Below are 27,603 nucleotides of genomic sequence, written 5' to 3' on the forward strand. Positions count from 1 at the left end.
GGGTCAGTTTCACTGGGTCAGTTTCTGGAACAAACACTGGGTCAGTTTCTGGAACCTGGGCCTTGAGCAATAATGCTCGATTCAGATCAAACTTTGGACAGACAATCTCGCTCGTTCTCCGGGAAGAGGGCAGAGAGTGGACGAGAGGAGACTGTCAGGGAGTTGACCGGTGCTCTGCTACTGGGTGACACAGGCACACAACATATTGCACCACCCTTCGTCATGGAACCAGTTTTTGAGTACACGCTCTTGAAAATACATATATTGGACAAAGACACATTGCGGGTAGTTTAAATGGAGCAGTTATGTACTAGCTGGAGCCTGGAGTTGGGGACAGAGGTGGCAGAAACAGACCCCCCTTCAACCACTCTTCAGACACTGGCGTGCTGTCAATCACAATTATACTTTCCAACAGATGAGTCAATTAAACAAAAATCAGAGGATTTGATCATAAACTAATCACACGACTGTGGCCCAGGGGAATGTTGCTCTAAACCATTCAATGATAATCACGGTCCATTTATCCTCACCACTGTATACAGGTTGGGTTGATATGTCCCTGCCCCACTGCCTTATAGCTGCAGAAGCATCTTGGTGGAATATTACATCAGTGAAAAGCATACAGTAGCAATAAAATAGTGCAAACCCCAATAACACTGCCCAAAATTAATGTATCCCTGCGTTTCCGCAAATTTAACCTTTGAACCAAACTGTTGATGGCAGGAAATCGATCTGGAACAGTTGTTAAAGAAACAAAAGTAATTTCCAATGTATTAAAATAATGCTGCTACATTGAAGAGTAAGTTTTAAAGAAATGCCTCGTGTCCTCTCATCCTTTTCTGAAGGTGTGACTTCCTTGGACCACAGGTCTGTGGCCCCACACATTCTCATGTACCACAAGTCTGTGGGCCCCACACATTCTCATGTACCACAGGTCTGTGGGCCCCACACATTCTCATGTACCACAGGTCTGTGGCCCCACACATTCTCTCATGTACCACAGGTCTGTGGGCCCACACATTCTCACATGTACCACAGGTCTGTGGGCCCCACACATTCTCATGTACCACAGGTGTGTGGGCCCCACACATTCTCATGTACCACAGGTGTGTGGGCCCCACACATTCTCATGTACCACAGGTCTGGGGGCCCCACACATTCTCATGTACCACAAGTCTGTGGGCCCCACACATTCTCACATGTACCACAGGTCTGGGCATCACACATTCTCTCATGTACCACAGGTCTGTGGGCCCCACACATTCCCACATGTACCACTGCTTCAGTGGGAGCTGAATATTTTAAGTGTTCAGAACTATTCGATCGTTCAGTCAGGTGCAGCGAGGTGCAGTGAAAAGCTTTAGTTGACTGCAAGATGAATCACACTCGGGTCCAGACAGGATCATTTCATGTGGATCGTTTTAGAACAGACCACAAATAAGAACCTTATTTTTTTTAAATCTTATAGAGATCGCGAAGTCGTAGAAGCTGGTGCAGGACATTCAGCCCATCAAACATGTCTATCCCATTCTCATATTCTTACTCTGTCTCCATATCCCTTGAAGACTTTTGCGTTCAGAAATTTATTTACCATTTCCTTCGGGGACTTGGTCTTCAATGTTAAAGAATTCCATACATTCATCTCTTACTGAGTGAAGACATTTCTAATGTCAGTCTGAATCCATTGGTTCTGCACTGTGGATGCTGTCTTCCACTTCCAGATACCTAATACACCTGCACCCTGCCCTCTAGATCGAATCATTGCTAATTGCCAGGGCAACATTGACCATTGTGAAGGTGTGAACTGCGGACGTTGGTTTGAACCAAAGATAGACACAAAAAGCTGTAGTAACTCAGCGGGACAAGCAGCATCTCAGGGGAAAAGGCGTAGGTGACATTTAGGGTCGAGACCCTTCTTCAGACAGAGTCAGGGGAAAGGGAAATGAGAGATGATGTAGAGATATATAGAACATGTGAATGAAAGATATGCCATAAAAGTAATGATGATAAAGGAAACAGGCCATTGTTAGCTGTGATCTAGGTGCAAACCAGTTACAGACAATGAGACTCAACATGATGACTAGTACAATGACGAGAGTGGGGGAGAGACAGAGAGAGAAGGGATGCAAGGGTTACTTGAAGTTGGAGAAATCAATATTCAGACCACTGGGCTGTAAGCTGCTCGTGAAATATCATGCGCTGTTCCTCCAATTTGCGCTGGGCCTCACTCTGACAGTGGAGGAGGCCCAGGACAGCAAGGTCAGTGTGGGAATGGGGAGAATTAAAGTGTTTGGCAACCACGAGACCATTGTGACCTTTCTATTTCAATCTCACAGTCGAACCCTCTAACCATGAGCCAATGGCAGTATCAGCAACAACCTGCCGACAAGAGCAGTGGCATTACGATCGGGGAAACTGCCTGCCATCAGCTCCCCGCACAGTAATCCTGGCCTCACCATCTCATAGCTCCTCCCTTGATCCTATCAGGGGTGGCACGGTGGCACAGCAGTAGAGTTGCTGCCTCACAGCGCCAATGACCCGGTTTCCATCCTGACTACGGGTGCTGTCTGTACGGAGTTTGCACGTTCTCCCTGTGACCTGCGTGGGTTTTCTCAGAGATCTCCGGTTTCCTCCAACACTCCATAGATGTGCAGGTCTGTAGGTTAATTGGCTTGGTATAAATGTAAACATTGTCCCTGGTGTGTGTCGGGTGGTGCGAATGTGTGGGGGTCGCTGGTCGGGGCGGACACAGTGGGCCATAGGGCCTGTTTTTGTGCTGTATCTCTAAACTTAACTATAGTGATTCCAACAAGGGGATTGGTCTTGCCTGAGTTTGCTAGTGAGGCAGAGTGAAAAGTTAAGAACATTTCAGAAATTGGATTACCCTCTAAGGAGAGCCTTTTCAATTTTCTCAAAGACAGACCAGACCACCTTGCCTCAAATTGAACAGAGTAAAACTGGAAGTTAGTTCAATACGTGAGTGCGTTTTTATTTTAAGATGCACCAGGTGTAAGATGTCATTATTAAATTGTCAACAGCTCCTGGAAATATTTTTTCAGGGGTTTGTCTACATTTGTTTGTTTTTGAAATACTTTCTCAGCACGAGGAATGGGATTTGCAGTGTTCTGCTGATGAAGATGCCTCATCACAGCAGGGGCTTTGGAGAAAGCAATACACTGCTGTCAGCACTCAGTGGGGGAGACACATTCAACTAGTCATGCTGAGGTGAGCTTGTATCTATTGCAGGTTTGTTAAACAATTTGTGCACAATCTGCCTCCCACACACAACTCTCCCCCCCCCCCCCCCCCCCCCACCCTCGAGGTACTTTGAGGAAGTTCTCCTCCTCTCTCTGACCAGAGTTCTGCATCATCCTCTCTCACTGTTCCCAAACTCTACGACCATGTTTTAATCCAGACTCACAACACCTTTGCTTGGTCATCGGTGCCGGCTCTGATTGTTTTTGTACCTTTTCATATCTCTAGATTCCCTCTCCCCTGACTGTCGGAAGAAGGGTCTCAACCTGAAACATCACCTATTCCTTCTCTCCACAGATGCTGCCTGTCCCGCTGAATTACTCCAGCACATTATACACAACAGGTGTATACTGAATCTCCATTTTACAGAGATAATGCATATAAGTGTGTGTGTGTGTGTGTGCGCGCGCGTGAGCGTGTGTGCGCGTGGGTGTGTGTGTGTGTCAATTATTCGTTCCCTACAGATAATACCCAAGTACTTACTTAAGGAAAAGAAATGTATGAAAGTAAGGCCTCACTTATCTAAACTAACACAAACACAGCGTAATAAAAGCCACTGGAGAGTTGGCTTGAAACCAAAGCAGGTGTTTTAAACATGATGCATCGCTAGTGTCTAGCAAAGCAATCTCCTGAAGGTTAAAACATCTGCTCTGGTTTCAAGCCAAGGATCCACTAACCCCAGACACACACACTAACCCCAGACACACACACTAACCCCAGACACACACACTAACCCCAGACACACACACTAACCCCAGACACACACACTAACCCCAGACACACACACTAACCCCAGACACACACACTAACCCCAGACACACACACTAACCCCAGACACACACACTAACCCCAGATACACACACTAACCCCAGACACACACACTAACCCCAGACCCACACACTAACCCCAGACACACACACTAACCCAGAACCCACACACACACACACACCCTAACCCCAGACACACACACTAACCCCAGACACACACACTAACCCCAGACACACACACTAACCCCACACACTACCCCACACACACACTAACCCCAGACACACACACTACCCCCACACACACACACTCCCCCCACACACACACTCTACCCCCACCCCAGACACACACTCTACCCCCAGACACACACTAACCCCACACACACACACTAACCCCAGACACACACACTAACCCCAGACACACACACTAACCCCACAGACACACACACTAACCCCAGACACACACACTAACCCCACACACACACACTAACCCCAGACACACACACTAACCCCAGACACACACACTAACCCCAGACACACACACTAACCCCAGACACACACACTAACCCCAGACACACACACTAACCCCAGACACACCGCACTAAGCCAGTGAGTGGAGTTACTTCACTCGGCTGTGACTTACATCCACTAACCTGCCTCAACACTACAAGGAATACCTTCCTTGTTCACTTTCCAAAGTTGTGAAACTGTGGAATTCTCTGCCACAGAAGGCAGTGAAGGCCAGTTCACTGGATGTTTTCAAGAGTTAGATTTAGCACTTGGGGCTAACGGAATCAAGGGATGTGGTGAGAAAACAGGAATGGGGTATTGATTTTGGATGATCAGCTGTGCTGGCTGGAAGGGCTGAATGGCCTATTCCTGCACCTACTTTCTGTTTGTATGAGAGTGCTTGTAAAAAGGATACTGGCCAAGGAGTTGACTTTGCTTTGTATTGTCTTCAGCACTCCTCGTTGTGATGTCACATTTTCTTTCGTTGCCATGGCGATGCTATAAGAAAGGAGACACATCATTGCTAAGAATAGTTTGCTTATTCTGCCACAATCTCCCAGCTGAATTGGCAGAAAATTAAACCCTCAAGCAGCCTGCTCCTGACAAATGCAACTTGCTCCTGCACTCCGGGAATTCCCACGGCAGCAGAACCGTTACATTTCCCAAAATTAATCTCCATCCATCTTGTTCATTACTTACCTCTTGGTCCCGCATCAATTGAATAAATGTGCAGATTGGACACTTTTCCTCCTTCTCAATATAACCCTGACAATATCCATGGAGACTAATAACCAGCAAACTCCACACACCATGAGCTTGTACTGAGTTAGGCTCCGCTCGGCAAAGCTGGAACGCCATAGCTATTAAACAGCCTGCAGTGCTCCATGGTCTACTTGCTCTGTGTCTAAACATGCTGGCTGCTTCTCATTTATCCATGCATGTGTTTGTCTGTTGTCCTTCTCATCAGCCTCTTCAGAAGTACAGGAAATAATTAAGACTGACGCAAGGAACCAAAGATGTTGGTTTACAATAAAAAGGCACAGAGTGCTGGAGTAACCCAGCGGGTCAGGCAGCATCTGTGGAGAACATGGATAGGTGACGTTTCACAGAGTGCTAGAGTAACTCAGTGGGTCAGGCAGCATCTATGGAGCTAAGGAAATAGGCAACGTTTCGGGCCGAAACCCGTAAGGGTTTCGGCCCGAAACGTTGCCTATTTCCAGAAGGATTTCGGCCCGAAAAGTTGCCTATTTCCTTAGCTCCATAGATGCTGCTGCACCATAACTCAGCAGGTCAGGCAGCATCTGTGGAGAACATGGATAGGTGACATTTCACAGAGTGCTGGAGTAACTCAGCGGGTCAGGCAGCATCTGTGGAGAACATGGATAGGTGACGTTTCACAGAGTGCTGGAGTAACTCAGTGGGTCAGGCAGCATCTGTGGAGAACATGGAGGGGTGACGTTTCAGGTCGAGATGCTTCTTCAGAAGAAGACCTGAAACGTTGCCTATCATGTTCTCCACACATACTGACTGATGTGCTGAGTTACTCCAGTAATTTGAGAATATAATCATCAATTTAATAAATGTGCAGACTTGACACTTTATGTTTCTCAATCTGTTAACAACAAAATGAGCTGATGTAGCAATTTATGAATGTGTAGTTGTGATATGGTCAATAGTCCCTGGGTGAGTATGTGTTTTCAATTATCCCACAGCAGAGCTGATGGCCAGCTCGGTATTACAAGCATAACCTCCATTATCCCAGGACAGATGTGTTTAGCACAAAGAAGAACAACAGTAAATACACAGACTCTTACCCAGAGTAAGGGAATCAAATGTACAGAACATTTACCCTGAGTATTCAAGAGTTGGATATCGCTCTTAGGGCTAACGGAATCAAGGGAAATGGGGAGGAAGCAGGAACAGGGTACTCATTCTGGATGATCAGCCATGATCATATTGAATGGCGGTGCTGGCTCGAGGGGCCGAATGGCCTACTCCTACACCTATTGTCTATGTTTCTAGTGGGGCATCAAGAACAGAGGATATAGGTTTAAGGTGAGAGGTGAGAGATTGAATAGGAATCTGAGGTGCAACGTTTTCATACAGAGGGTGGTGGGTATACGGAACGAGCTGCTAGAGGAGGTAGTTGAGGCAGGGACAGTACAGGTGCACAACCTTTTATCCGAAGATCCAAATAACGAAAACCTCCGAATAGCGACATTTTTTCGGTCCTTGAAGAAAGGTCCTTGAAAACGTTCACCGAGGGCGGCCCGCAGAGGTGACAGCGGAACCTCCGGTCGGTCCTCGAAGAAAGGGGAACTAAATCCCCATCCATAAAAGAGAAGGTGAGAGTATATTGCGCGGGAGGGTTAATAATTTACAATCTGCTGCTGCCTGCCCGCTGTTAAAAAGTTCCCACGGTAGACACGATACACAGTGTATCGTGAGTCTTGCATGAGAACTTTTTAACTCAGCGGGCAGGCAGCAGCAAATTGTCGCTCCCTTAAGTTTCACCCCACCTACACCCCTCTGCTTCCCGGCCATGTGTGTGACCCCTTCCCTCCCCTCTCCAGCTCCCCGCGCATTGCACCGGCGCGGGGGTTTTGCACTGTCTTCACGTCGGAGCTAGTGCCAATCACCGGAGACGTCAGGACCAACGGGACACCGGCCCCCAGGCCCACTGCAAGCACGGAGATCCCAGAAACCCACAGCCAGCAGCAGCCCAGCCCCGTTCCAATTCCAGAGGAACACGCTCCCCGTAGGGACAGAAGCTGATGGTGTGCAAGGTGCGTCTTGGTCTTGGGGTTGCGGATGAGGGGGCGCAGCTCGGGCTGTGACGTCTCCGGCCACCCCCCTGTACAGGAGCTGAGACTGGGAACTGTGGGGTTGTTTGCAGTTGCAGAGGGAGGAGGCAAGGGCGGTACAGTTCCCAGTCTCAGCTCCATTCCAGGGTGGTGACCGGAGACGTCAGGACCAACGGGACACCGACTGCAAGCACGGAGATCCCAGAGACTCACAGCCAGCAGCAACTCTAGCCCAGCCCCGCTCCAACTCCAGAGGAACCCGGGTTGCGGATGAGGGGGCGCAGCTCGGGCTGTGGGTGAACTGCCACTTGTCGCTGTAGCGGCGCATCGGGGAGCGGGTTCCTGTTGGTCCTGACGTCTCCGGCCATCCCCCTGGACAGGAGCCGAGAGACATCAGGACCACCAGAAGCCGCTCCCCGATGCGCCGCTACAGCGACAAGTGGCAGTTCGCCCACAGCCCGAGCTGCGCCCCCTCATCGGGACACCGACCCCCAGGCCCACTGCAAGCACGGAGATCCCAGAGACTCACAGCCAGCAACAACTCTAGCCCAGCCCTGCTCCAACTCCAGAGGAACCCGGGTTGCGGATGAGGTGGGCGCAGCTCGGGCTGTGGGCGAACTGCCACTTGTCGCCGTAGCGGCCCATCGGGGAGCGGATTCCTCTGGAATTGGAGGGACAGGGAGACACAGCGGCTTTTGAGAATGGTGGGCAATCACTTCCAAAGTTCTGCCCACACAGTCAGTACACCTCTCCTACACTTGTCTCCCGCACTAAGATCATCTCGCAGAGAATGATCCCAGCCTAACCCTCCCTATTCTCTCCTATTCTGCAAGAAAAAACTACATTGAAGACTCAAACTCGCGATCGAGTAACTGCCGGGATCGAGGCGCAAACTCGCGACCTTGCGGATATGAGCCGAGCAGTCTACCACTGAGCCAGCCGTTAAAATCTACGCTAAAAATCTTCCATTCCGAAAGCCGAAAAATTCTGAATTACGAAAAGTGTCTGGTCCCAAGGCTTTCGGATAAAAGGTTGTGCACCTGTAACAATATTGGCATTATGGATAGGTTTAGAGGGATATGGCCAAACGCAGTGTAGATGGGGCATCTTGGTTGGCATGGGCAAGTTGGGCAAGTTGGGCCGAAGGGCTTGTTTCCGTTCTGTACAACTCTATGACTTTATAACAGCCAAAGATTTTTATTTTGTGTTATATCGAGGGAGAACTCATGTAATTCCAATTAGTATGAGACAAATCTTCAACAAAAAATTACAATAGTCACAAAATCTTCAATAAGCAATGTTGCTGACTCTACAATTATCTTGTTAAAACTACATGGAGCTTCCATGTCTGACAGCGGCCTTTATGAGCAACTCTTTCTACATTGCTTCCTTTTAAGGCTACAATGATTGATGCATGAAATGAAAGCCTCCATAAATCTCCAGGTATTTGCAGGCCTGCCCAGTGAATGCCTGAAGGTAAAAGTCAGCCGCAAGCTGCCCTCTCTTATCAAATTTCTATTCAGTGTTGAGTTTTAAGGCTCATCGTAAAACAGAAATCATTCCATGCCACTTGGTAGTTTACTTTAGTTTAGAGACACATCGGACCATCGAGTCCGGGCCGACCAGCAACCCCGGCACACTAGCAATATCCCACTCACTAGGGACAATTTACCAAAGCCAATTAACTCTGTAGAGACACTCACAGTCTTTTTTCCCAGGAAAGGGGCTGTAAGGCAGCAACTCTACTGCCATGCCACCCTCATGCCTTTCATCCAGATACAATTATGGCTTTTAAAAGACATTAGGACGGATATTTGGATATGAAGGGTTTAGAGCAATATGTGTCAAATGGGACCGGACCAGTGCGAGGCTCTCATGGACTTGTGGCCATGAATTCATCAGGTCATAAGGAATTGGAGTAGAATTGGGCCATTCGGCCCATCAAGTCCACTCCGCCATTCAATTATGGCTGATCTATCTCTCCCTCCTAACCCCATTCTCCTGCCTTCTCCCCATAGCCTCTGACACCTGTACTAATCAAGAATCTATCTATCTCTGCCTTAAGTATATCCACTGACTTGGCCTCCACAGCCGTCTGTGGCAAGAAATTTCTCTTCATCTCCTTCCTAAAGAACGTCTTTGAATTCTGAGGCTATGACCTCTAGTCCTAGATTCTCCTACTGGTGGAAATATCCTCTCCACATTCACTGTATCCAAGCCTTTCAATCTGTATGTTTCAATGAGGTCCCCCCTCATTCTTCTAAACTCCAGCAAGTACAGGCCCAGTGCCGACAAATGCTCATCATAGGTTAACCCACTCATTCCTGGGATCATTTTTGTAAAGCTCCTCTGGACCCTCTCCAGAACCAGCACATCCTTTCTGGGATATGGTGTCTAAAATTGCTCACAATATTCCAAATGCGGCCTAACCAGCCCCTTATCGAGCCTCAGCATTACATCGCTTGTTTGGGGAATTACAGGGAGAGTTAGTTGGATAGATTGGGGCATCTTTTCTTTAGAGTATGAACTTTTTTGGTGTACAAGACCATGAGGGGCAGAAATAAAGTGACCACTCAGTCTTTTTTCCCCAGGAGATTCTAAAATTAGAGGATGTAGTTTAAGGGGAGGGGAGAGATTTAAGAGGGACCTCAAGGGCAACTCTTCACTCAGATGGTAGTCCGTATCTGGAACGAGCTGCCAAAAGAAGCGATGAAGGTGGATACAATACAACTTTTAAAAGGCCAGTGGACAGATATCTGCACAGAAGAGAATCTGAAGGAAATGGGTCAAATGTAGACAAATGGGAACTAATCCTAATCTTGTCTTGAAATTAACTAAATGATCTTAATCTTAATGACTATAGCCTGTGTTAAAATAGCCACCATAAGCTGGTGAAATGTGCACTCGTTGCTCTGTAGACATGATTCAATGCAGCCTTGTTTATCAGTCTCTCTTTCCAAATGAGATTCCTGCACGGAAAATGCTGTATCAGACATGATTAATGAGCAAATTATTGGTTTAAAAATACCTTCTTTCTCCAACCCACTGAGTACAATATTGACTCTTGCCTGTGGGACTGCACATGATGAAATGGAACATATTTATGGGGTGAAGTTTTGAAATCAAATGACTTTTACATTCCTTTAGGAAGGAGATGAGGAAGAGTGTCTTTAGTCAGAGGGCAGTGAATTTGTGGAATTCTTTGCCACTGTAGGCTTTTGTGGCTGTGAAACGTCACCTATCCATGTTCTCCACAGATGCTGCCTGACCCGCTGAGTTACTCCAGCACCCTGTGAAACTCCAGCACCCTGTGAAACGTCACCTATCCATGTAATAAACCAGCCTCTGCTGTTCCATTTTAGTACATGTGGTTTAATAGGGGTGGTTTCAGCAAGGATATGGCTACTGGGAATAATTAGCTAACTTCTCTCCCAGAGAATGCAATTACTTCAGCGCTAATTTGCTAAAGGTTTATTAGCAATCATTCTTTAGGATTTCCGACATATTTGGAATGAGAAAACCAAAAACTGATGAAGACACTCGAGTTGTTGTTGACTTCTTTGCAGAGTTAATGTGTAAATGCTAACGGTTTGATATGTGTTTGCTATGATGTAGAGTGTTGTCTCAGCGGCCTGGGGACAAGATCCTTCGCCAGCTTGGCAAGGAATGCTCCCCCTCGTTACGTCAATAAACCTTGTATTGCAGAGCAGTAAAACGTTTTCGCTGTACAGAGATAGGTGGGAGGACAAGATTCAAGATGCATTTAATTGTCACATGTGTCAGATGGCACAGTGAAATGAAATTCCCATACAGCCATACAATAAATAAAATAAAGAACGCACACTATAGAATTTGACATAAAACATCCTCACACAGCAGAATCAAAGTTTCCCACTGTGTGGGAAGGCACCAACGTCAGTCACTGAATTGCAGAGGTTTCAATTACGAGGTGGAGAAAAGGACTAAACAGAGACCTTTGGCAAATGAAATTAGACCAAGCATTGCATGGTGTTCTCAGTGCTGCACACAAACCTATCCCCTTCTGCTCTAACCTACAACGTTGATGCTTCTCCTTCCACAGATGCTGTCTGACCAGCAGAGATTTTCCAGCCTTGATTTCTGCTCCATGTGTAACTCTGAGAATAGCAGCCTTTATGCTACAACTCAGATTTTGACAAGTCATACTATACTGAGAAAGATGACCGTTGAGATGAAGAAAAATAAATTATTTTACATTTTTTAAAAGACATAGAGTGCTGGAGTAACTCAGCGGGTCAGGCAGCACCTGTGGAGAACATGGATGGGTGACGTTTCACAGAGTGCTGGAGTAACTCAGCGGGTCAGGCAGCACCTGTGGAGAACATGGATAGGTGACGTTTCACAGAGTGCTGGAGTAACTCAGCGGGTCAGGCAGCATCTGTGGAGAACATGGATAGGTGACGTTTCACAAAGTGCTGGAGTAACTCAGTGGGTCAGGCAGCACCTATGGAGAACATGGATAGGTGACGTTTCACAGAGTGCTGGAGTAACTCAGCGGGTCAGGCAGCATCTGTGGAGAACATGGATAGGTGACGTTTCACAGAGTGCTGGAGTAACTCAGTGGGTCAGGCAGCATCTGTGGAGAACATGGATAGGTGACGTTTCACATATTGCTGGAGTAACTCAGTGGGTCAGGCAGCACCTGTGGAGAACATGGATAGGTGACGTTTCACAGAGTGCTGGAGTAACTCAGCGGGTCAGGCAGCATCTGTGGAGAACATGGATAGGTGACGTTTCACAGAGTGCTGGAGTAACTCAGCGGGTCAGGTATGCAGCATCTCATAGGTGACGTTTTGGGACAGGACCCTTCTTCAGACTGACTGACAAAGTCTAGCATGTGATAGGTGGATACAGGTGGGAGGTTGAAAGTATGAGGTAAAGATATAAGGCGTGAAATGTGAAGCCAGAGGAAACAATATAGGTGGGAGGGGTGGGAGAAACGGGTATACATCTCGGTGGGGAACAGGGAAGAAAGTGGGTGAGGCTTGTTTACCACGTATTGGAGAATTCAATGTTCACACAGTGGGTTGTAAGATTGTAAACCATTGTGAAATTGGACGCCTGTTCAATTTTACAAATTTAGAATCAGATTCTTTGATCAATTTCAGCACCAGTTCATTATAGTGACCATCATGCTGCCCATGGGCTGGATGGGTCTGATCCACCTCATTGACCCATCGTGCTGCCCATCGATGGGTGGGTCTATGGCCACCTCATTGACCATCATGCTGCCCATGGGCTGGATGGGTCTGAGCCACCTCATTGACCATCATGCTGCCCAAGATGACCAACAGACATGTCTTCCACAAAGCTCATCTCATCTTCTGGAACACATGACCCAGTTGCTGCAAAGGCAAGTTTGTCCCTAAGGAACATTTTTATCACCGACTAGGCTGCAGCTCCAGGCTCAGGAACAAGTCAAAGTGGTCTCTCTGACATTCATAAATGTTGAACAATGTTCAAAGCCTATTAAACATTAATCATACTATTAAAATATTAAAACTTGCATTTTAAAATTTAAAGCAAATTAAAAATTCAGGAACACCAAGAACCATTTAAAACAACATAACTACTTCTATTAATTCGAAAATATGTAATTTAGGTGAAATATTTACAGTGCCCTCCATAATGTTTGGGATAAAGACCCATCATTTATTTATTTGCCTCTGTACTCCACAATTTAAGATTTGTAACCGAAAAAAATCACATGTGGTTAAAGTGCATATTGCCAGATTTTATTAAAGGGTGTTTAAAGGTAGACATTTTAGTTTCACCATGTAGAAATTACAGCTGTGTTTGTACATAGTCCCCCCCATTTCAGGGCACCATGATGTTTGGGACACATGAATTCACAGGTGTTTGTAATTGCTCAGGTGTGTTTAATTGCCTCCTTAAATGCAGGTATAAGAGAGCTCTCAGCACCTAGTCTTTCCTCCAGTCTTTTCATCATCTTTGGAAACTTTTATTGCTGTTTATCAACATGAGGACCAAAGTTGTACCAATGAAAGTCCACAAAGCCATCATGAGACTGAGAAACAGGAATAAAACTGTTAGAGACATCAGCCAAACCTAATGGGCCCATCCCACCGGCGATTTTTTAGACTACAGGCGACTGCCAAAATATATTCAACATGTTGAAAAATCTTCGGCAACAATGGTGGCAATTTGGGCTATCGTAGGTTGTGGTAGATGCTCTCATAGGTTGTCACCAGGTTAATGAAGGTTGTCACCAGGTAGGTTGTCACCAGGTTAACGAAGGTTGTCACCAGGTTAACGAAGGTCGTCACCAGTGCTGACCGGTGAATTTCATTGTTCTAGCCGCTGGCAGCCGCCTACAACATCGCTTAAGTGGGTCAGGCCCATTAGGCTTACCAAAGTCAACTCTTTGGAACATCATGGTCAACTCAGAGAGTGTTGTCACCAGGTGACGTAGCAGGTTCGTTTTTACCGGTAAATTGGATGTTTATATGGATGGAAGGGAATGGAGGGTTATGTCCTAGCCGCCTATATGGGACTAGGGCTTATATGTGGGCACGGACTCAGGGTCCAGATGGCCTTACCAAAGTCAACTCTTATGGAATATGGTTATCATAAGAAGAAAGAAAGCACAGGTGAGCTAACTAATCACAAAGGGACTGGCAGGCCAAGGAAAACCTCCACAGCTGATGACAGAAGAATTCTCTCTATAATAAAGAAAAATCCCCAAACACCTGTCCGACAGATCAGAAACACTCTTCAGGTCAGGTGTGGATTTGTCAATGACCACTGTCCGCTGTAGCCTTCATGAACAGAAGTACAGAGGCTACACTGCAAGATGCAAACCACTAGTTAGCTGCAAAAATAGGATGGCCAGGTTACAGTTTGCCAAGAAGTACTTAAAAGGGCAACCACAGTTCTGGAAAAGGTCTTGTGGACGGATGAGACAAAGATTAACTTATATAGAGCGATGGCAAGAGCAAAGTATGGAGGAGAGAAAGAGCTGGCCAAGATCCAAAGCATACCGCCTCATCTGTGAAACACAGTGGTGGGGGTGTTATGGCCTGGGTATGTATGGCTGCTGATGGTGCTGGCTCACATATCTTCATTGATGATACAACTGCTGATGATAGTAACATAATGAATTCTGAAGTGTATAGACACATCCTATCTGCTCAAGTTCAAACAAATGCTTCAAAACTCATTGGTTGACGGTAAATTCTACAGCAAGACAATGGTCACAAACACACTGCTAAAGCAACAAAGGAGTTTTTCAAAGCTAAATAATGGTCATTTCTTGAGTGGCCAAGTCAGTCACCCGATCTGAACCCAATTGAGCATGCCTTTTATATGCTGAAGAGAAAACTGAAGGGGACTAGCCCCCAAAACAAGCACAAGCTAAAGATGGCTGTAATACAGGCCTGGTAGAGCATCACCAGAGAAGACACCCAGCAACTGGTGATGTCCATGAATCGCAGACTTCAAGCTGTCATTGCATGCAAAGGATATGCAACAAAATACTAAACATGACTACTTTCATTTACATTACACTGCTGTGTCCCAAACATTATGGTGCCCTGAAATGGGGGTACTATGTATAAACACAGCTGTAATTTCTACATGGTGATTGTTGGTCGATGCAGACTCGGTGGGCCGAAGGGCCTGTTTCTGTGCTGTATCTCCAACGTCTAAAAGCCTAAATTGGCTCACGTGGTCTTACCTTATTGTGTCTTCTATCAGCCGATCTGAGCTGCAAAAGAGAGAAAAAATGAATAATGAAAATATATCGCCCTGCAATTCATATGGCCATTTCATCATTCAGTTGTTCCGTTACAGACACCTGAGAAATATATTCAGCGTAGTACTTTCAACATGCATAATTCACGACAGCAGACGTGTCCCAGTGGAATGCAAGAGAAAGGAAAGATATTAATCATACAGATAGAGCCTATTTTTATTTACCAGCGAGGTGGTTGGTGATTGGGGAAGGTTCCATTCTCACAAGACCCAAGATGAACTACTTTGCTAAAACCAAACATAGAAATATAGAAATTAGGTGCAGGAGTAGGCCATTCGGCCCTTCGAGCCTGCACCGCCATTCAATATGATCATGGCTGATCATCCAACTCAGTATCCCGTACCTGCCTTCTCTCCATACCCTCTGATCCCCTTAGCCACAAGGGCCACATCTAACTCCCTCTTAAATATAGCCAATGAACTGGCCTCAACTACCCTCTGCAGCAGAGAGTTCCAGAGATTCACCACTCTCAAACGGCTCGACATTCCTTCCCTCACCCCCTCCAGAATATCAATGACGCAGGTGCAGTGTCACAGGCTTGGACCAGATGTCTGTCGGTGCTGTGCTGAGTTCTTTCTTGTGATAACGCGGGAACTTAGGAAATAGCAGCACTGGGCGGCATGTTTCACCTCGGACAAATTCTTACATATCTGGGCATCAATGTCTCTCCTTTTCCCCCCACTTGAAAAGTTGACCAGAGATACAGCTTGGAAACAGGTGCTTTAGCCAAGCGAATCCGCGCCACCCACAGACCACCTGCACGTTCCTACACACTAGGGGCAATTTACAATTTTTGACCAAAGCCAATTAACTCACAACCTGCATGTCTTTGGAGTGTGGAAGGAGAAACCCACGCAGGTCATGGGGAGAACGTGCAAACTCCGTACAAACAGCACCCGTAGTCAGGATGGAACCCGGGTCTCTGGCGCTGTGAGGCAGCAACTCTACCGCTGCGCCACCCAGACTTGACCTCCAAAATTGCATAAACTTGAAACATACCTCAATCTATTACAAATTAATCGCATTCAATACTTTATGACCTTATTAATTTAAGCAATAATTCTACTTAATTTGTAAGCCCACAAGAGATCGAGCAACAAATGTGAAGGAAGAAATGGTCAGTGTGTCATAAATCACATGAGAAATAAAACAGGATTTGTAGGACAATTAAAAAAGAAATATAGTTGGGATTTGCCACTGTTAGTGAAAACAGAGCAGGGCGTCTTTTATTCCATTCTAGCAAATAAAGGCATGCACAGAAATAGATGAAAGCAGCAACTGACAGGCACTGACTCTGTGCTGGACCAACTGTGGGCCAGAAATGAAAGAGAACTGAAGAATTAAACAAATCTGTAAAGTGAAAAGGGAGGCAAGGGCGGGGCGGAGAGAGGGTGGGTGGGGGAGAGGGTGGGTGGGGGAGAGGGTGGATGGGTGGAGAGAGGGTGGGTGGGTGGGTGAGGGTGGGTGGGTGGATGGGTGGGAGAGAGGGGGGTGGGGGGGAGAGTGGGGGGTGGGTGGGAGGAGAGGGGGGGGGGGGGGGGGGGGTGGGGGAGGGGGGGGGGGGGGAGGGGGGGGGGGGGGGGGGGGGGGGGAGGGGGGGGGGGGGGGGGGGGGGGGGGGGGGGGGGGGGGGGGGGGGGGGGGAGGAGGGGGGGGGGGGGGGGGGGGGGGGGGGGGGGGGGGGGGGGGGGGGGGGGGGGGGGGGGTGGGGGGGGGGGAGGGTGGGTGGGGGGGGGGGTGTGGAGGGGGGGGGGGAGGGAGGGGGGTGGGGTGGGGGTGAGGGGGGTGGAAGGAGGGGGGGGGGTGGGGGGTGAGGGGGGGGGGGTGGGTGGAGAGGGTGGGTGGGGGGAGAGAGGGTGGGGTGGGGGGGGTGGGAGGGGGGGGGGGGGGGGGGGGGGGGGGGGGGGGGGGGGGGGGGGGGGGGTGGGGGGGGGGGGGGAGGGGGGGGGGGGGGGGGGGGGGGGGGGGGGGGGGGGGGGGGGGGGGGGGGGGGGGGGGGGGGGGGGGGGGGGGGGGGAGAGGGGGAGGGTGGGGGGAGAGGGTGGGTGGGGTGGGGGTGGGGGGAGGGTGGGTGGGGGGAGAGGGTGGATGGGTGGGGAGAGAGGGTGGGTGGGGGGTGGGGGTGGGTGGTGGGGGAGAGGGTGGGTGGGAGAGGAGAGGGGGGGGTGGGGGAGAGGGTGGGTGGGGGAGGGAGGGTGGGGCGAGTAGGGTGGAGGGAGAGGGGGGGGGGGGTGAGGGGGGGTGGGAGAGGGGTGGGTGGGAGAGAGGGGTGGGGGAGAGAGTGGGTGGGGGGGGGGGGTGGGGGAGGGTGGGGGGAGAGAGGGAGGGTGGGGGGAGAGGGTGGGTGGGTGGGAGAGAGGGGGGAGGGGGGAGAGGGTGGGGGGGGGGAAGAGGGGGGAGGGTGGGGGGGGGGGGAGGGGTGGGGGGGGGGGAGGTGGGGGGGGGGTGGGAGGGTGGGGGGAGAGGGGTGGGGAGGGTGGGGGAGGGTGGGGGGGGAGAGGGTGGGGGGGGAGAGGGGGGTGGGGGTGGGTGGGGGGGTGAGGGGTGGGTGGGTGGGAGGTGGGGGGGGGGTGGGTGGGGGTGGGGGGGAGATGGGTGGGGGGGAGGGTGGGTGGGGGGTGGGGGGGTGAGGGGGTGGTGGGTGGAGAGAGGGGTGGGTGGGGGAGGGGGGGTGGGAGAAAGAGAGGGTGGGAGGGAAAGAGGGAGGGAGGGGTTTGGGTGGGGCGGAGTGAGGAGTGGGAGGAGGAAGGAAGGGTGGGTGGGTGATAGGGATGCGAGAGAGACCTGTGGCTGTGACCTCTAGTCCTAGACTCTCCCACTAGTGGAAATATCCTGTCCACATCCATTCTTCAGGCTGGTATGTTTTGGTCAAGATTCCAGCATCTGCCATCTCTTGTATCTCCTTCCACCAGGAATGGTTCAATGCTACTTTATTGTTGCCTGTACCAAGGCATAGTGTAATTACTTTCATACAAAGAATTTAGTAAAAATCCTCCCATACATCAGCACTATTATAATGAAGTGCAAGAATGGAGGTTCCACAATGGTCACCAGGTTTCCGGCATGCTTCAAGGATGCTGGTTTCTTCCAACAGACACGTTGGCAATAGGATTCCGGGAACCGTCCTTGTAGGCAGGGGGTCAAAGAATTACGGGTAAGGTATGTGAGGGAATAAGGTGCTGAGCTACCGGTAAAATAAGGACTGACAGCTTGTTACTAACCATCCTATCACCAACATCACAGCAGTCCCAACCTTCCATCTACCGCATTGGAGACCCTCGGACTATCTTTAAATGGACTTTGTGTGGGAAGGAACAGCAGATGCTGGTTTAAACCAGCATAGGCGCCGAAGATAGCATCTCTGGAGAGAAGGAATAGGTGACGTCACCCATTCCTTTTCTCCAGAGATGCTGTCTGATGCGTTTAGTTACTCCAGCTTTTTGTGTCTTTAATTGGACTTTACTGGACATTATTCCCTTTATCGTGTTTCTGTACATTGTGGACAGCATGATTGGAATCATCTATAGTCTTTTCACTGGATGGACGGTACAGAACAAAAAAGCTTTTCATGGTTCGACAATAATAAATAATAAAATGCCAGCAGCTGGCATAGACAGCGGCTGAACGGCCTCCAGCTTTGCAATATTAATTTTGACCGATTCCACCTTTCATCCTTACGTTAACGAACAAAAGTGAACAAACGGGGACATTGGAATTGCAACCTTTTCCCCAGATGATAAAAGACTTTAAATAGAGTGTCTGTGCTGCAGCCTAAACCACTCCTGGGTACCGGCTAGCCCCAGACAATGTGTCACTGTCATTACATCCCTATCCTCATTAAACTAAGCATCACAATCAAAACTGGGTGAGTGGTGGTGGGAACGAGGAAGGGAGCAACAATATTTAGGGTACTTTGTAATTTTGCACCTTGTGGTGATTCTTTTGTGTACTGTACCTTCATGGTTCATATGACAATAACGTATGTATCTATCGACATCATCTGCAAACTCACCAATCAGGATTATTACTTACGAGCGCCTTTAGTTCATTAATATGACAACCTTAACATACAAGAATCACAATGGTGGACCAAAAATGAAAGAGAAAATGGTTGAATTGGTCATCTAAATAACAAACATGACTTGCAACTGGAATGGGGCTGATTGGATAATGTCCCTGATAAATCACATTTGGACACGGCACTGCTGTAAGTCACTGGCACTCACTCCTACATACAAGTACGTTACCTTTTGTGAGAGAAACCGTGCTGCTTTTATTGGAGGAGGTTGCTGCTGTTTTGTCATGACTTCTATTGACTGCAGAAGCATTTTATAAAAATTCTGTAAATAGACTTCTCCTGTTAACAGCAAATTTTGTTTGCTGCAAGATAGGCAGTTTTGTCCTAATTACTGCTAAACCTCCAACTCACTAAACCTGCATCGATGTTTAGTGTATAACATCGTGAGAGGAATAGATAGGGTAGATGCACAGAGTCACTTGCCCAGAGTAGGGGAATCGAGGACCAAAGGACATAGCTTCTGTAGGGCCTGTTTCCATGCTGTATTAGCTGGGTCAAGTTGGGCGGTGTATTAGCTGGGTCAAGTTGGGCGGTGTGGGCAAGTTGGGCTGAAGGGCCTGTTTCCATGCTGTATCACTCTATGACTAGTGTAGCTGGGGCAAGTTGGGCTGAAGGGCCTGTTTCCATGCTGTATCACTCTATGACTCTATAACACCATAGATGGGTGACTTTCCAGCAGACAGACTGAACACTGGCGTGACATTTACTGATGGAAGGCAAGACTCCATTTCTCACCAGCATTCTGTGTAATAAAATGACTGCCAGCCAGGAGTGCTTTCAGCCATATATCTATTATTTTAATTTAGACGAGTTGGATGCCTGGAATGGATGAAAAAGTGGTCAAAGATGTGCAGAGATTGCACTTCCTTCCAGTTTATGGTCATCAGTTATACATCACTGACTTTGTTTGGACGGTATTTGTTCATGTCTACATTTACAAGACAATTATTGACGTGCCGTTTAGATTCACAGGAATATCCAACTCCCTGGCTGGGGTGGTAGATTTTGTTCGCTGTTGAACTTCCCGAGGGAGAGATGGGTGAAACAAAATGCTCGTGCTTGCATCTCTGTCTGCCCAGCCTTTCAAATAAGGCAAGTAAAACCCACAAGGACGCAGTCCATTTTCCACATCAAAAATTAAATTCCTCTTGCACTATTGAACACGGCAAAAAGCAACAGTGCTCGTTGATCACCGAATGCTTCTTGTAATGAGGCGTGCATCTTGCTGCTCACGCCAGCGATTCTAGCCGTCTCCTCACTAGGATGTCGGTGTAACATCACTCCCTGACGAGCTCAATGTGTTTTACGAAAGCTTTGACAGGGAGAATACTGATGTGCCTTCCCGATCCCCCATTCGCTGTGATGGCATTTCAGTCTCAGTCACAGAGGCCGATGTCAGGAAATCCTTCAGAGGGGTGAACCGTCGAAAAGCGCCTGGACCTGATGGTGTACCCGGTCGTGTTCTAAAAACCTGTGCGGACCAACTGGCGGGAGTTTTTACGGACATTTTCAACCTCTCACTTCTGAGGTCTGAGGTCCCCACCTGCTTTAAAAGGGCATCAATTATACCAGTGCCCAAGAAGAGTAAGGTGACGTGCCTCAATGACTATCGACCAGTGGCACTAACGCTGGTGGTGATGAAGTGCTTTGAGAAGTTGATTATGGCGCAAATCAACTCTTACCTCGACAAAAACCTGGACCCACTGCAGTTCGCTTACCACCACAACAGATCAACGGTGGATGCGATCTCGCTGGCCCTCCACTCCGCATTGGACCACTTGGACAACAAAAACTCATATGTCAGGCTGTTATTCATTGATTACAGCTCGACATTCAACACAATCATCCCCTCCAAACTGGTTACCAAGCTTTCAAATCTGGGTCTCTGCGCATCCCTCTGCAACTGGATCCTCGACTTCCTCATCCACAGACCACAGTCTGTTCGTATTGGTGGAAATGTGTCAGCCTCGATAACAATCAGCACGGGAGCATCTCAAGGCTGCGTGCTCAGCCCCCTGCTGTACTCACTCTATACCCATGACTGCGTAGCGAACCACAGTGCGAACTCCATCATCAAGTTCGCTGACGACACCACTATTGTGGGACGTATTACTGATGGGGATGAGTCAGAATACAGAAGAGAGATCGAGCAACTGTCCATATGGTGCCAGCGCAATAACCTGGCCCTCAACACCAGCAAAACCAAGGAACTGATTGTGGACTTTGGAAGGAGTAGGAGGGGGACCCACAGCCCCATTTATATCAACGGGTCGATGGTTGAAAGGGTCAAGAACTTCAAATTCCTGGGCGTGCACATCTCTGATGTGGCCTTTGCAGAGTACTGCTGGCATTGCTGACAAACCATTTTGGCCAAGAAAAAGCGCTGGAACCTCACTGCAAGCATGCATTGCGTATGCGGCCATTCACGTGAACCGATGTACAGTGGAAAGCTTTTGTTGTGAGCTTACTATTCACACTGCGATGGCTTGATGGAGCTGCATGTATGCTTCTTGTCTACCGAAGAGACACAGCCCTGCACCTGATCACCAATGCACAGCTTCCACCTGTGATGTTGTGTGGAAAGATAACTAGCATACTAAATTCTGCAGTTCTATATTTGCACCGTTTCTTTTTCTACTGATTTCCCCTTTTCATACAAATTGAAAACACCTCTTTAATAGATTGCAACAGCAGCATGTTGGTAGCTGCCAGACATGGAATATTACTGATCTAAATCAATGGTAGCAAGACATGTACAAGTTATTATACGGATGAATTCATAGCGAGGATGCTAATGCAGAGACAGGATAAAGATTCATCAACTATAATTAGCCAAGGTCCTGTTCCAGAATGCAGAGACTATTGGGAACATCAGCACACGGTGGTGAGGCAGTAGAGTTGCGCCAGAGACCCGGCTTTGAACCTGACTAGGGGTGCCTGCCGCCTGTACACAGTGTATACGTTTTCCCCATGATCGCATAGGTTTTCTCCCAGTGATCCAGTTTTCTCCCACACCCAAAGAACGTACAGGTTTGTAGGTTAAATGGCTTTGGTAAAATTGTAAATTGTCCCTAATGTGTGTAGTATAGTGTTGGTGTATAATAATAATAATAATAATACATTTTATTTATGGGCGCCTTTCAAGAGTCTCAAGGACACCTTACAAAAATTTAGCAAGTAGAGGAAAACCATTTAAGCGGAATGAAATAAATAGTAGAGACGTGACTAGTACACAAATTAAAGACAGAATTCAATTCAAAACACAATATGAGGCAATTCAAGCACAGATGAAAAGGGAGGGGGACGTGGGGCTAAGGATAGGCAGAGGTGTATGGGGTGATTGTTGGTCGGCCTGGACTCGGTGGGCCGAATGGTCTGTTTCCATGCTGTATCTCTAAAGCCTAAAAATATATTCATTCATTGCATCAATAGAATCAACCCTCTGTTGTTGTGCTGCGTTGAAGAGTTAATATAAACTCTATGGAAAATATTACAATCACAGAGCAGTCCAGGCAGCATATGTGGACGGAGAAACAGACAGCGTTTTACAAACACTACATTTTATTGGATCAGAAACGTACCTGGAAGAAAAACAGCAATAAATGTAACAGTAATTGTGATATAAATTCTGTTTGACCCAAAATGTTGACTGTTTCTGTGTCCACAACTGCTGCTCGAGATGATCAGTTGCAGCATCTATAAGATCTGGCCACTAATCCATTGGCCCCTCAACCCCTACAGCATTACAGTGGATGATGGGGAAAATGGATCAATAAGAACAGCAGAAAATAGAAACCAATAGACACAACGTTGTCAAATTCTGCAGCAAATATTATATTTGATTGGAGAAGGTGATATGGGCAGAGTGACAAAGAAATGAGGGAAATTAAATCCACAGGAAGGTGAGATAAATGTGGACAAAATTAGAGTTTACGGAGTATAAATCTATACACAGAGATGGAAAAGAAGGCACATCATGTCTGATGCACACACTCATATCTAAATGCAAGACACTTGGGAAATGTAAATTAGCAGGAAATATATAAATATGATACATCAAATGATAGTTACAAACTAGACCTCTTCTGAACCCAGTTAACAAAAATATCCTTAAAATTAAGTTGGCTGATTTTATTTTTAGAAGTACTTAAAGATAACTTTTTAATTTAAATGATTATTTGGTTGGGGAAGGGGGAGCCTATGAGGGTACATTTTGAGAGGGGTTAGTTCCAAGGCCTGAAATGCCAAATGTATTCTCCTCCTGCTGTTGATTTGTCCACACTTTATTTTCCTTCAGCACAGGAATTAGAGCTCCAAAGTAGCATTTAGAATCCCACACCAATATGGTTGCAATGTTGAGTAGGAAGGAACTGCAGATGCTGGTTTAAACCGAAGACAGACACAAAATGCTGGAGTAACTCAGCGGAACAGGCAGCATCTCTGAAGAAAAGGAATGGGTGACGTTTCGGGTCGAGACCCTTCTCCAGTCTGAAGCTGCCTGTCCTGCTTGGTTCCAATGTTGTGCAGGCTAGAATATGGAGTTGCAACTCTCATATCCCAACACTAGAAGCATTTAAAATCGTATTAGCCGGCTACAACTGTTTACAAAATGTCAAAAGTCAAGTGTGTTTAATTGTCATATGTACCAGCGACCAAACAATGATTATTTAACTTGCTGCAGTTAAACAGGCCCGTAAACACAATAACACAAAGATAAAGGTTCAATAATCAATAATACAATGAAGTAAATTAGTAAAACTCTGTAACTGGACTACAATAGTGACAAATATTAGAAATTCCATTTGATTTAATATATGATTAGATTGACACAATGTGACATTCAATCCTAAATTTATTCATAGATTCTGATAAAATCTCACACGTTGCAACTATGTTAAAACATCTTTATTTCAATTGATAGATAACTAATTGGAAACATTTCACAGAATTCCCCACATTAGATTGCTTTTAATCACTGGTAAACCCAGTAAATAAAAGGAGGCATGCTGTTGTCATTATAAATGGCATCTCATTTATAACATCGATATCTATTTGTACGACATCTGATTGCTTATTTCATGTGATCTATACCAAGTGTAAAACTTTGAATGAGAATGCAAAGAGGGAAACATGCTGGAAATGCATTATATAGAATTTAAAGAGAATGCAATTAACATTGGAAGTAAAATGGGACAAAAAGGTTTCACGGGACATGACAGAAATCACGCTAATTCTAGAGGAGATTTTGTCAGTCACTTGTCATGGGAGTTCTACGTTAGTTAATGAACATGAAAGTGAATGGGATGTGAATTCAAAGGAACAGTATATCTATCAGTGAACACACTGTAGATGGTTGGGTTACAAATACAATTATTTCCGTATCAATTTACAATGTTTTTTGTTGTTCCTACTTGCCAATAAATAGATGTGTAGGAAGGAACTGCAGATGCTGGTTTATACTGAAGATAGACACAAATGCTGGAGTAACTCAGCAAGTCAGGCAACATCTCTGGAGAAAAAAATAATAGGTGGCGTTGGTGTGAGTGTTTAACTTCCCATGGAGTGCACCACTGTATCTAGCGGAGATTCCTCCAACCATAACCGTGCTAAACCAACGTCCATAATGCAAACAAACACAGTCCATTGAAAATTTGCAACACTGAAAATGGAACTGAAATCAGATTTTACAATGGGGGGGGGAGGGGGATATGCAGGCCCACTGCTTTTAAATGGGATTGTAGGGCAAGAAGAAAAAGTGTTCAAGTGAAAGAACTATCTTTCAAATTGTTTGAATTTCAAGTTTTAACAAAAGTTCTCACTTAGTTTGTAAACATTAGATGTGCATCAATGTTATGTTTATTATTGTCACGTTTAGTTAAGTTTAGTTTAGAGATACAGCATGGAATTAGGCCCTTCGGCCCACCGAGTCTGTACCGACCAGTGATCCCTGTACACGTACGCACAATAATTTACAATTTTGCCAAAGCCAATGAACCTTCAAACCTGTTTGCCTTTGGAGTGTGGGAGGAAACCGGAGCACCTGGTGAAACCCCACAGGTCACGGGGAGAACGTACCAACTCCATGCCGACAGCACCCATAGTCGGGATGGAACCCGGGTCTCTGGCGCTGTGAGGCAGCAACTCTACCGCTGCACCACCGTGCCACCCAGTTTTCGTATCTGCCTCCAGCATGTGTGTGTACTGAGGTACAGTGAAAGGTTTTGTTTTGCATGTTACCCAATCAGATCAGGTAATACTACAATCAAGGCAAACTCCAGTACAATAGGTAGAGCAGCGGGGAAGATACAGAGTGCAGAATATAGTTCTCAGCATTGCCACACATCAGTTCCACAGACAAAGTTTAATGTCCACAGTGGGGGAGAGTGGAATAAGACGATATGGCAGCGTAATATATTAAATCATTTAATTAGATGATAACAGGAACATAAATGGAACTGAATCTCCTCCCGGAAATGAACTTGCTTTCTGTGGATAAATCTATTACTGATCTGTCTAATGGAAATGTGATGTTCAGGAAATTAAAGAAGTTAGTTGCAATGTGTTGAGAGAGGTTCTCTCACTGCATTGCTGAGCATTGCTGGAAAGTAACAGGCTACGGTGGGAGTGATTATTGATCAGCTACAAGGCAGACGTTGGAAAATTGACTACACTATCATTAAGGGCCTGTCCCACTACCCAATTGTTTCGGCCACTTGCCGGCCCCATCATAGTCGCAGTAGGTCGCCGAAAATGTTCAACATGTTGAAAATTCAGCGGCGACCAGAAAAAGGTACGACTCTTTGGGTGACTATTCACCACCAAACAGGCGTCACTCTGTGTGTGTCGCTGGACAGGCCCTGTGGCATTTACAATCCAAGAAATGTAAAAACAGCAGGGATAAAAGGACTATAAATGGCGGGTTCATCTGTCTAATGGTTATTTAATTTTCTCCTAGATGTTCTCCAGTGCACCTTTTTATTCTAACGTGAGCCTGTTGACGATATACGAGAAATAAATGCTGCTTGGCGACGCTTCAAAAATGTCTGCAACTCCACCAATGTATTTATAAAGGGGTCAAAAGGGACCAGGCAGATGAACGAGTTTGTTCACAGAAGGACGTATTAGGAAAAACAAGGTAGTTATACAAGATATTAATGAAGACGCATGATGGCTCTCTGATGATCAGCCATAAAATTCTTCAACGGTGTTAACATATTTGGGCAAGTTTGCTTTAACCACTGCTGATCTCACCAAGGTCAGGCACCAAAACAGGGAATGTTTATAAAGCTCTGTTGCTATTACACTTGATGGTGTTATTAGGTACAAATTAACCTGACAGTGGGAGTGCTACGTGGAAAAACACTGAAGATTATCCACAAGATAAGATTGTAAAAAGTAACAGGGATGAACAAGCAGAGATCAAGACCAAGTAACATATTTTTACAAGGTTGTTGCCAGCATTTGAGGGCCTGAGTGAAAGGGAGGGATTGGACAGATTACTTCTTTATTCTGAAGAAGGGTCTCAACCCGAAACTTCGCCCATTCCTTCTCTCCAGAGATGCTGCCTGTCCCGCTGAGTTACTCCAGCATTTTGTGTCTATCTTGGTTCTTTATTCTGTGGAGGGTAAGAGGATAAGGGGCAATCTTGTAGAGATGTAGACAGAGAGTCGGTTTGTCGAGGAGGACTCTCTCGAACCTCTACAGGTGAACGGTAGAGCATGCTGACTGGTTGCATCGTGGCTTGGTTCGGCAACTTGAGCGCCCTGGAGTGGGAAAGACTACAAAAAGTTGTAAACAACGCCCAGTCCATCATCGGTTCTGACCTCCTAACCATCGAAGGGATCTATCACAGTCGCTGCCTCAAAAAGGCTGGCAGTATCATGAAGGACTCACACCATCCTGGCCACACACTCATCTCCCCGCTACCTTCAGTTAGAAGGTACAGGAGCCTGAAATCTGCAACATCCAGGTTCAAGAATAGCTGCTTCCCCACAGCCATCAGGCTATTAAACTCAACTCAAGCAAAATTCTGAACATTAATAGCCCAATTCGGCCCTTCGAGCCTGCACCGCCATTCAATATGATCATGGCTGATCATCCAGAATTAGAACCCCGCTCCTGCTTTCTCCCCATGTCCCTTGATTCCGTTAGCCCTCAGAGCTACCTCAATTTGTCACATATGTCTCTTCTCTAGACGAGGCTTACATCCCTGCTTGCTTCAACTCTTACCCACCTAATCGTAGCAAGAAAATGCCCTGCAGCTTCTCCTCGCTCCCTCACACAGGTACCTTTAGAGCCCAGATGGAAAACCAATATCACTCCCAACTGTACCATTGGATGCCAGAAGCCTGTAAATAAACACGATTTTGATGCAAGTTTT

At 46.9% G+C, this 27,603-nt stretch overlaps 1 protein-coding gene across 6 annotated transcripts in view; it reads right to left on the reverse strand.

Moving 5' to 3' along the window:
- gosr1 (golgi SNAP receptor complex member 1) overlaps positions 1–27,603 on the reverse strand; it is a 53,613-nt gene that overhangs the window by 1,331 nt on the left and 24,679 nt on the right. For 3 of the 6 annotated variants that reach the window (XM_055658186.1, XM_055658187.1, XM_055658183.1), the window contains exons 6-8: positions 15,069–15,098; positions 4,945–5,027; positions 56–732 (exon numbers count right to left, since the gene is read on the reverse strand). In XM_055658186.1, the coding sequence (XP_055514161.1) occupies positions 608–732; positions 4,945–5,027; positions 15,069–15,098 (238 nt within the window). In that variant the 3' untranslated portion in view covers positions 56–607. Of the gene's footprint in view, positions 1–35; positions 733–4,944; positions 5,028–15,068; positions 15,099–27,603 lie in introns of all 6 variants that reach the window. The other 3 variants (XM_055658184.1, XM_055658182.1, XM_055658185.1) reach the window with 1 other exon arrangement.

The sequence above is a fragment of the Leucoraja erinacea genome, chromosome 28 (assembly GCF_028641065.1).
Source record: "Leucoraja erinacea ecotype New England chromosome 28, Leri_hhj_1, whole genome shotgun sequence".
Taxonomy (NCBI): domain Eukaryota; kingdom Metazoa; phylum Chordata; class Chondrichthyes; order Rajiformes; family Rajidae; genus Leucoraja; species Leucoraja erinaceus.